We start from the raw sequence: 11,101 nt of genomic DNA on the forward strand, positions 1-11,101 counted from the left end.
GGCATAGCAAAAGAGCGAGCAAACTAGCATAGCAAAGATAATAGTGATTTCGAGGGTATGATCATCTTGCCTGCACAGTTGTCAGAGTTGACTAGATCCTCGAAAGCAAACTCAATGGGCTCCTCGTTAGCGAACTCGTCTCCCGGCTCTACCCAAACAAGACAAACAAGCAACAAGGACACAATCAACCATGTGCAAGGATCAAACAAGATGATGCAAAGATGGTATGCTATGCGGGATGCGGTGCGAGATGCAAATGCAAGATATGACAAGGAATGCATGAACCTGGCCTCAACTAGGGAATCCAAGTGTGCCACTGGAAAGATGAGATGAAATCGCTTGAAAACAATATAAAGAACGCCGGAATCGGAGTCATGGTTTGGAAATGGCAAGCAATTCAAATATGACCCCGGTCTGTGATTTACAGCAAGTAGGCATCTAAATGCAATGAGATGAACATGCTACAGCACCCAAACATGACAACAAAGTACATGGCAGGGATGCATTCAAGATGCTTAACAAAAGTCTAGCACTGAGCTACGGCCAATTCATCCATTAACAGGTTCAAACAAGCATGGCAAAAATGCATATGGCAAACAGATCTCAGACTTAGTGAAATTAACACTTGTCTGGAATTTCAGATTAGGTAGCACTCTTCGGAGCAACAAAACAATATGCTACAGGACCTGAATATGGCAAAGTAAAGCATGGCATCGATCTACTCAAAGTCCCTTAGTGACCTTGAGCCAAAAGGGATCAGAAAATCCAATTGCAAGCATGTGAACATAGTAAAAACATAATCAGTTTTCAGACTTAGTGAAAACAGGAGCATGCTGAAAACAGATATCAAGTAGGCATGTTTGCGAGCTCGATGCACTCACTACGGTGCAAGTCATGATAATCTAAGCATACACCCATCAAGATTACACAAAATGGAGTACAAATTGGGAAAGTTACATCCGGGGTGTTACAATTTGAGACACCCGACCCTTTAAACCATTCAGCTCTGTTGAAATCTCTTCAAGGGCTGTTTCGGCCTTCTCAGCGCGTTGGGTCAGAAGCGTTTTTTCCTATTCCCAAGTTTTCTTCTTGGCAGCGAAGCTGGTCTTTAAATTTTCCGTCTCAAAGAGACTTATTTTCAGCTTGGAGTTAGAAGATTTGATTTCTGCCTCCTGACTCGCTAGCCGGGTCTTCGCATCAGTCAATTGCAAGTTCGATTAAGATAAGGAATTCTGCACAACATTCAGATGAGTCAAGATTTTGCTTCAAGTTCAAAAATCAAGATTTAAGTCTCAAGTACTTTACAAAAAACCACTTGAAACTTGGGGCTAATGTATGCCAAATCAAATTTTTATGACTCTAAAGACATACTTTAAGTCCCAAGTACCTTACAAAGTAACATCATTTGGCACTTGGGGACTAATGTATGAAGTTCAGCAAGTTTCTCAAGGTTAAGCCGGAGTATTAAGTCCTTTGAATACGGTACCAAACAATTTAACGTACCGGCTCATTTATGATCAAAATGAACCGGCCCTTGGGGACTGCAGGTGAAGCTTTGTTCTATTGAATTCAAGAAAAGTTTCAAAGGTAAAGGTCTTGGCCTATATTTTAAAGTCTACAGATCATTTCGGTTCTCTCATAATCCGAAGACTTGGGGGCTGAAGGAATATAGATAAGCCGGAAGAACGTACCTCGCATTTAGATGTACATGGTTGTCAAAGCGAACTTTCTGCCTCTCTAATGCCTCTTATTTTGCAGTACACCGAGCCAGCACGGTTGGATTCCCTGGTTCAATAAAGTGGCTCCCGGTGATCTGAATGTCTTGTGCAGACGGTGATGGCAGGTTCGCTGAGCTTGATGGTCCAGTAGCAGAAGGGTTCATAGTGGTTTCATCAAATGACAGCTCAGGAGGATTTATTTCTACATCAACAGGCGGGTCTGCTGGAGGGTCGGTTAATGGAGAAGATGGCCTGGCCGGGTCAGATGCAAGCACTGGCGGGTCTTCCACCGGTTTAGCTACCTTCGTTTTCTTGGATTTAGCTTGGCCACCAAGAAAAATGTTGCAAGATCATCAGTATAAAGATACAATTTGAACAACCCGAAAATATGAGGATTTTTCATTACCCAGGGGCAGTCTTGAAGGCCGGAAATTGCGACTGCGATGAGTCGCCAGAAGAGCGAGACACCTCCTAAAAGGATAAAATAGATTTAAAAGAAATTCAAGGGGAAGATCCATTAAAAAGAGTTAAAGATAGAAAGAGGTAAACCTCATTCGAACGCTTCTGAGGAGTTTCTTGAAGAATGACAGCCGGCTCATCTTCAGTCCAAGCTTGACGGCGGCTCTCATGTTGCTGTTTTTTCAAACGAAAGTTGGGATCCAAGTGAGCTAAAGTGTTAGAAAACCTTACTTTATGGATCACTCATCAAACTTTTTGTCTTGGCAAGGGCTCTGAGTCGGAGGAAATGATAGTTACCTCTGCTTCCATGGCCTAACTGGCCCCTGTGTCATCCTGGTAATGATCAGTGCCAATAAGATTGTTAAAAAATTGGCTATGGGAATCAAGGGCTACCTCCGAGTCAGATGTATCATCAAGCTTCATCAAATCTTCAACAATGCTCTTTTTCTTCTTTTTCGACCTCTGGGTCGTTTTCTTGGCGTTTATGGCGGCGGCTTTCGCTTTCTTGGCAGCCTCGTGGTCATACTTAACTTTCCAGAAGTCAGAGTTGGCCTGCAGACAGGTAAAAAACAAGATAAAGAGTCGGGCAAGTATTAAAACAATACGGCTGGGAAAATACAAAAGAGAGAAATAACGACATCCTTACTTCTGGCACCGGGTTAAGCTGGCAGAAGGGGTTTAACTCGACGACACTGCAATCTTCATATTTCCCGTTCACCAGAAGAGTTGACATTGAGACAATATCTTCTTCTGTCAATTGAACGTGGCTGTGACGAAGAGAGTCATCCGGGCCTCCACCATACTCATACATCAGCTTTGACCGGCGGCTCAAAGGGATGACCCGCCATGAGATCCAGTAGCGGGTCAGATCAACTCCAGTTAACCCGTTCCCCAACGGAGCATTGATCCTTTTGATAGACGGTATCAACCTCTTGCGTTCAGCGACCGTAAGCTTATCAGGAAGCGCGAACTTGGAATCAAGACGATCGGGGCGATAACCCGACTGTGGCTTCTCGTTTGCTGGTGAAGTGTCCTAGCAGTAGAACCAAGTCTGGTTCCAGTCCTTTGGGTGACTTGGTAAGACAATGAGGGGGAAGACGGCACCCTGCCGGTGCTGAATTGATATGCCACCAAGCTCTAAGCTAAGGCCGTTGGTGCACTCATTCTGCCGGTTTAGATAAAAGTATTCTATAAACAACTCCACAGTCGGCTCTTGTTGAAGATATACCTCACAGAGCACTTGGAAGTTACAGATGTTAGATATGGAGTTGGGCCTGATATCTTGAGGGTGGAGCTTGAAAAAGTGGAGGACCTCTCTGAAGAACTTTGAGCCGAGCGGTGAGAAGCCACGGTTCATGTGGTCAGTAAAAACAATCACCTCACCGTCTCTTGGATTGGGTTGTTCTTCTTCCGGGCCAGGGGCACGGTAAGACATGACAATTTTTGCTGGCAGAAATCCTATGGTGAAGAACTCTTTTAAACGTTCCTCAGATATGGTTGTGGGAACACAGTTACAGATGATTGGTGTTTTGGACGGCATGATGTGCAAGGAACTAAAAAGAAAAGCCACATGCCGGTTCAGTTTAATGGTGAGATTGACACTTAAGTGATGAAGATGCAAGCAAGTAATGGCGGCTTAGTTAAGGGCTAATGACATATAAGGAAAATTAAGCCGGCATGATAAGCCACCATGACTACAGATATTTTATGAAGACAAATTCAGCTAAGTAGTGAGACAAACAAGTTTCCTACATTGCTTGGTATTATTCCAGATCAAATGGTTATTCAAAATGAAAACCATTCTAGTCCTAAAAAGTTCAGTACAGAGGAGTCGGTAAGTTCTGAAGCAGCCTTTTAATCAGAGAAAGGGATCTGTTGATCAAGAAGAGGTACAAAAACACTACCGCGCGAGCATATATATGACTTTTTGGATCATAAAAGGTTGGCGGTGGAAGAACTACGATGAACTATGATGAACTATGAAGAACACGCAGGAGCTTGGAAACCCTAATGCAGATCTAAGAAATGAAGGAAAGAAGACTTACGATTGCAGGTCTACTGCGGAGGTAGCCGCAGTTTCTCTGGATCGGTTCAGGTTGATGCAGCGGCCCAGGGTCGACGGAGACAGAGATGAGGCACGGCGGCGGCTGAACTCGAGCAGCAGGGGGTTTGTGAGAGGAAGAAGACAGAGTGAGAGAGGAAAGTGAGAAGGCCAAGGCGTGCCTATTTATAAGGGAAAGATGCAAACAGACGGGCGCGAATATCAAGGAAGAGCTGAACAATGGTTATCTAGCTACATAGGCGCCTCGATTCTCGGGAGACATTAAAGATAAAACATCCGTTGGGAGATGACGTCATGAAAGTTTTTTGCGTTTTCAAAAGATGACATCACGGCGGGTTACAACAACTTCAGTGAAGATAAGAAGATGAATTTTTGTCTAAGTATTGAAGATTGACCAAGAACGAAGTTCAAAGTCAACCTGGGGCCTGATGTTGGGGATATTACTATCAGTATGACCAGCCAAGGAGGGGCCGGGTCAGCCCCAATGGCGGGTTACATAAGAAGCCTAGTGAACATCCAAGATGATAGTTTATTAAACCTTATAGAAGGCCCAAAGGCCCGGGGGCGGCTTATGGCCCGATATTGTAAACCACCGTATGTAAGGAAAGACTTGTAAAGAAAGGCATGTAAAGGAAGTCCCCGTGCCGGACACGATTATGAGCCGGCCGGGACTCTTTAGGCCACCAGGCGTCAACCCATGTATATAAGGGGACGACTCGCTGGTGGTTTAGGGCGAGAAAGAAGAAGTCGATAACCAAGCCGGCGAGTTGAGCCTCTTGGTGATCGAAACCCCAGCAATACCAATCGCAACTAGACGTAGGCTTTTACCTCCATCGTAAGGGGCCTACGACTAAGTCCCGATTAACCCCTTTAAGCTTCCTATTGTGATGGCCCTACGACTAAGTCCTTGCCCTAGGACATCTGCCGTGACAATTCCACGACAGAAACTGTCATGGAAAAACGAAGGAAGCTCCTATAAGCCATCATACAGTCATAATTATAATCTCAAACTACAAACCCATATAAGCCCTATAAAAATCTTATGGCATGGAGGGCAGCCTGTTCATAGGCATGGACAAAAGCACACGCGGCCAAGCTCTAAAAAAATACACCCTTAATGGAACTGGATCAGAACCATCCCCTGGAAGCTCCAGTTCCACCCCATCAAGAATGGACCCAATCTGGCTGCATCATGCGTTAAGTTCTTGTTGATACCCCCTATCATTAACACATAACACAAATCATTAAGCATGTACTTATTTCATTGGGAAAATTATTTTTAGCAGAGGAGAAAATGAGCACACTAAGAGCTTGCTACACATTCACCAAGAAATACATGACAAAACTAGCCTTGATACATTTTTTTGCATGGAAAATCTGTTGAAATCTATGAATGAAAGTAGAATACTAACATCTCCATCAATTCAGCTAAAATGCTACATTCAAAAGAGCCCATATATCTTATTGTGCAAAGGTCAATTACCTCGAGCATAACTCATGTCTCGCTATTGGGATTAACTGCTCCAAATTTCCATGCATCATGATTGTTACAATGATCACATAACATACCAGCATAAGCAAACAAACATATTTAACAGCCGTACATTCACAACACATACAATATAGTGGTATGTAGATACTATTTGGAGAAACAACAATAGCAAAGGCAAACTACATCTATAACCATGAGCCATAATAGGGAAACCCATCAGGCAAATATATTAACGCATAAATGTAGATAATCAACTTATTCATAAAGGCCCTCCAACAATCTAAGAGACATGTAATGAAGAAAACAGATGGTAGAAGACGAACTGCCCTATTATATAAATAGAAAGCAACGAGTCCATGGTATATAAATTTTATGATAAACACAACTCTACTTTTAAATAGAGAAAATAGGCTAGAAAATAGGCTAGTCGCACTCATGTTAAGTGATCACATGGTATCACTATAGCAGCTCTATGTATAAAGTGTGTCTTAATTATACAAAGCAGATTCAGATACTATTTAATAATGGGGAACTCATAGCATGGCCATCTGAAGTGCAGTCAAAGATATCCCATTTGGTTTTGATGTTCCTAGTTGGATGAAGAGGGTCGTGCTTCTGAAGAGAGATATGCAAGTATATGTAGTACCTCACATTAATACATGATTTGGTTGCATGCATGTCAGCACACACTCTTTTTCACATCAACTCCTAATTTAAGCGAAAATAGCCAAAAGAACTCAGTACGAAAACTAACACAATGCAGACCAAGATTTACTTGGTATTAGAACAAATCACACAAATTCAATATTTGCTCAATGACAACTGAGGAAGAACTCTATAACTATCCTAATTTGCACTGATCATTGCATGATATCAATATTGCTCTTTTACAGAACTAAATTTAGACAACCATGTAAGCTCTGAACATTGTTCTTGATTAAAAGGCCAAAAGGATAAACAAATGGAATAAGTCTCACTGTTAAAACTCAATTTGCACTCAATTTCTTATCGGAACAGCCACAATCAATGTCCGTTGCATTCACGCTTACCTTGAGGGAGAGAGTACACCCCCTTGCAAAATTAGAAAGGGAAAATTGAGGATAACATAAGAAAATGAGTCAGCGGAACCTAAGAAAGAGGAGCTAAAATCGATCAGGTAGAACCTCCCATCAGCTCTTGATATGTCAAGTACAGATAAAGCCATAAGAGCAGCAAAGTAAATAAGCTCCATGTACTACCCATTGAATCTAGAATGCACTGTTTGGAAGAGCATCGGACGAATCCAACCATCTCTGGTCAGAGACATACCAAGGTCCGACCTAACAACCCCTCTTTTCTTCTTCTCTTGCCTCCTCACATATTAAAAATATTGCGTATTAATTTGCTATTTATTAATGGAAAGCACAAGGGAAGTTCGATGTGAATTTACTGACTTGAAATAAATAAGCGACAATTAAATGAGACATTCAACGAAGGAAAAACATAATGTTTTGCATGCCTTCTTTTTACTGACTATAAAGCCGAGAATACATTCACAGTCACCACGGAGGAAGTAAAACAAAACACATATCCCTGTTTGTTTGGGGTTTTGCTTCTGCTTTTGCAGCTTTTCCACTTTGGCCAAAAAGCCAAAAAGCTCCTAAATAGGTGTTTTTGGAGCATTTCTAGCTTTTGATGAATAAATATAACAATATTCAGCTCCAAAAGCCATAAAAGCTCTAAAAGCACCTATTGAGGAGCTTTTATGGCTTTATGGCTAAAATAGAAAAGCTGCAAAAGCAGAAGCAAAAGCCTAGACAAACAGGGCCTTAAATGGACTTATATATTACTGAAATGTACCAATGATGGCTGCTATCACCGCTAGCATAGGGATCACCTACCACTCAAAACCCAACCATTCCATGGCATACCTCATCATCTGCAAAACAACCAAGTAGAAAAATAATTTTGTAAGCACTTAATTCTCTTTGAAGTAGGCATTACAACAAACAACAGGTTGTGCTGCCACCTCCACACAAAGTCATGAGATGGAAAGGATAGAACAAAAAACACTAACTCACGCACTCTGCACATGGAATGCCCAATGCCAGTGTTGCTTCTCTCAGGCAATGGCGTAGGCGAAGGCCGGCTACTTGACCCAGCTCTGGCTTTCAACAATTTGACTAACAAAAAACAGATTTTTAACATCCACAATTTGTACTGGGTAATTTGGAACAACTGATTCAACTTCTATAATTAGACGCTGCTAACAAATGATTTATTGGATAATTTGGACTGCTCTACAACATTTAAGAGTGGCACTAATTGCTCAGTTTCTAATTTTTTACTTGTCACATCCACTGAGTAAGGTGAGCTCATTCTCTGATGCAAATAAAACAATGCTTGGGAAAATGCTTAGAAATAGTAGTAGCAAGTTAAAGATCAAGTTGAACAAAGTAAGGTCTAAATGGCATCTCCCATTTTCTAAAAGGCAAAAGATCTTAATGGCCCCATGACTGAATAATATGTGTAGCTGGAGAAACCATGCATATGAATCTCCTTAGTACAACTTAACTGAATTCGCTAACTTGAAGTAACAATGAAAAAAGAAGAAAGCATTCATAAAATGTAGATTCTCTCTTCTTTGAACATATTACATGACTCAGCATCTTCTTGTAGGAAAGGAAAAAACTCAAATAAAGAAGGATAAAATAAGAACAAAGCCATGAACAGCACATCGAGGAATCAGTATAACAATTTTGAAATACAATAATTTCAGAATCTTGCAAAATCACAACAAAACTTGAAGTAGTTATGAACAATTAGAAATACATTATACTGAAGGTTGAGTAAAATCTTTCTTTGTTTGAGCAATATATAGCTGGAGATATTTTACAAAATCAATACATAACAAGAATCTAAGCCTCTTTAGACTCCTTTTCTGAGCTAAATATGCAGGCTTTCCATGGAAATTTTTACAATATATTTGTTCTATGAACAAATGCTTCCTTTCATTCCTTTTTTTGAAGCAGGTCTCATGCCATCAGTAGCCCAGCACCAACCAGCGAGCACCTATTTACAACAATCATGCACGCAGCAGGAAGCTAGCAAAAAAACACAATAGGTGCCCGGACACACATACACATAACTAAGGCAGTAAGCAAACACACAACAAGAACTCATAGCTAGCAAGCGAGCGCTACCAGCACCAGTTAACATGATGGCCCCAAAAATATAACCAAGCTCGCTGATTCCCCAACGACATAGTATTCACAAATCACAATGCAATATGGCACAACCAGGTGACCTTTGACACGATTACCAAATTACATAGTTCTAGATTTCCAGTAAAGAATTGTACTAAGAATTGAAGAGATAGATTTAAAAAATATACTTCCGCGTATAAGCAGAATCATGTTTGCAATGCATGTGTATATTTTATCTGGTATAGCAATACATTATTTAGACCCAGAGAATTAAAAGCCTAGCTTAAGAGCGTCAAGCTAACCAACTAGAACAGTATGTATGATGCTACCACCAAGCCAGCCACAACAATCATGCATGCAGCAGCAAGCCATAAAAAAGAACACAATGGGTTCCCGGACACACACATCACTAAGCCAGCAAGCACACACACAACAAGAACTCATAGCAATCAAAGCGCGGAGGATAGGAGGACAGTTGGGACCGAAACGAAATTACCTTGTTGGCGAAGGATGTCCAGGTGGAAGCGACTAGAGGCGGCAGCCACGACGGTGAATCCAGGCAGCAGCTGCGCAAAAGGAGACATGCATTCATCAGTTGGCAATGGAAGCATCCATCATATTCGGACATACCTGCGTTTCTTTATGAGCACTCCACTTCTCTGTCTCACACTATTGACCTCCACCTCGATAACCTTGTTAATGAACAACACATGATCCATGGGGTGATGATAAACCTTGCATGTATCCCAAAAATTGACGGGAGGCAGTGCGGAGTATTAGATATCTGACCTCTAACCGGCCGATGAGGCAATGGAAGAAGGGGGCAGTGAGGGCGGTGTTGAAAACATAAGCCTGGCACCGGAAGGGAGCATCCAGAGGAGCACCTCATGGGTGGACTCCTGCTACTGCGCGTGCAAGCACGTCACAGACCGCCTTCTTCTCCTCCTCACCGCCCAACTCTTCTTCCTTCCAGCGAACATCTCCATCTTGTGCGCAAACATCAAATGAACGTGTGATCCAACTGCTCATCCCTGTACTCCATCTTCTCCCCCATTAGCTCAGGCCTAATTTGTCCTAGCAGAAGAAATCACATGATGAGAAAATGAACGAATTCACAACAAATATTTCAAATCAAGATACATCCGTTAGCAGGCCCAAAATATATAAATAGAGGAGTTCCTAATTGCCGACCAGAGCGCACCGCCGTCCGCCGCACCACGAGGAAAAGGCGGAGTACAGCCTCCCGTGAATCGCGCCCGAGACCCAGCCTCGTCGCAGTTCCCGATCCAGGAGCAGATCGAGCCACCGCCAACCTCCAGGTCGCGCCCATCCTCCCCGGCGCAGGCCGATGCTGGCTGGTGATCCTCTCTCCTATCAGTCATCGCACCTCCCTCTCCTCTTTCCTCTCTCTTTCTCCCTCCTCTCCTTCCTTCTCTCTCTCTCCCTCATCTTCTCTCCCCCTAGGGTTCCTGCGGGAGGAGGGGCATAGGCAGACGCCGGCCGGTCACCCTTTCCCGTCCGCCGCCAGACCTCCCTCTCCTCTCCCCTCACTCTTTCTCCCTCCTCCCATCTTCCTCCTCCTCCCTCTCTCCCTCCCATATTCCTCTCTATCTGGTCGGATTCGTGCGGAAGGAGGGAACTGGTTGTGCATAGTGCGTGGTAGGACTGGATTGGGTTGGTTTGCGTGCATGTGCGGCGCACGGGATGGGAGGAGGGATGAGACAAATTCTCTCTCACCTAGGCGCCACTCACCCAGCCAATACGCGTGTGAGACGAGCCCACCGGTCATTGGGCAGAAAAATGAACCGCAGAGTGAAAAACAATTAACCGCAAGAGAAAATCCAACGACTCAGATGCGTTAGAAGGCATATCAGACGGTCACGGACGGCTCAATCGGGGAAGCATCCTGGAGGCAAGTTGGCTAGGTTCCTTATATGTTAGAATTACTCCATGCATCATATGAACTTGTGCCCATGGACTAAGTTGAAGTATATCATGTCTACTACATGCCCATGTCTTTTGCATAAATATTAATGTTGCTATGCTTGCTATTATGTGTCTCCAAAGTCAGCATCATAATGTTATTGTTCTGCATTCCCATATTTTCTCCAAATCTGAGAATCAGCTTATATCATGTTTGCATCTTGACTTGATGATTCCCATGAACCTTTTGCTCATATGGTTA

At 42.8% G+C, this 11,101-nt stretch overlaps 1 protein-coding gene across 14 annotated transcripts; it reads right to left on the reverse strand.

Annotated features, from left to right (window-relative positions):
* Nucleotides 1-851: 851 nt before the first annotated feature.
* Nucleotides 852-10,624, reverse strand: LOC125537327. Of its 14 annotated transcripts, XR_007295787.1 has the most exons (12): nucleotides 10,108-10,623; nucleotides 9,706-9,990; nucleotides 9,547-9,608; nucleotides 9,413-9,482; nucleotides 7,796-7,893; nucleotides 2,824-7,649; nucleotides 2,571-2,729; nucleotides 2,475-2,500; nucleotides 2,268-2,351; nucleotides 2,125-2,189; nucleotides 1,692-2,040; nucleotides 852-1,232 (listed from the first exon to the last, which is right to left on the reverse strand). XR_007295787.1 is itself a non-coding variant. In XM_048700633.1 (10 exons), the coding sequence occupies exons 4-9, from the start codon at nucleotides 2,986-2,988 to the stop codon at nucleotides 1,748-1,750; spliced, it is 792 nt and encodes a 263-aa protein (XP_048556590.1). In that variant the 5' UTR covers nucleotides 2,989-7,649; nucleotides 9,413-9,482; nucleotides 9,547-9,990; nucleotides 10,108-10,623; the 3' UTR covers nucleotides 852-1,232; nucleotides 1,692-1,747. The 14 variants fall into 14 exon arrangements, 9 of the variants coding, with proteins under 9 accessions (XP_048556590.1, XP_048556584.1, XP_048556587.1 ...); XR_007295785.1 differs by having other exon boundaries at nucleotides 7,796-9,482; XR_007295786.1 differs by having other exon boundaries at nucleotides 2,824-5,457; nucleotides 5,723-7,649; nucleotides 7,796-9,990.
* Between the last annotated feature and the right edge of the window lie 477 nt (nucleotides 10,625-11,101).

The sequence above is a fragment of the Triticum urartu genome, chromosome 2 (assembly GCF_003073215.2).
Source record: "Triticum urartu cultivar G1812 chromosome 2, Tu2.1, whole genome shotgun sequence".
NCBI lineage: Eukaryota > Viridiplantae > Streptophyta > Magnoliopsida > Poales > Poaceae > Triticum > Triticum urartu.

Excerpts from the sequence above, each read along its gene's own strand:
- LOC125537327 (XM_048700634.1), bottom strand. The coding sequence starts at position 2,988 with ATGTATGAGTATGGTGGAGGCCCGGATGACTCTCTTCGTCACAGCCAC. Across the intron at positions 2,730-2,823 it reads AGCTTAACCCGGTGCCAGAA|GCCAACTCTGACTTCTGGAA; the intron begins GTAAGGATGTCG and ends ACCTGTCTGCAG. Across the intron at positions 2,190-2,267 it reads CTCAGAAGCGTTCGAATGAG|GAGGTGTCTCGCTCTTCTGG; the intron begins GTTTACCTCTTT and ends TTATCCTTTTAG.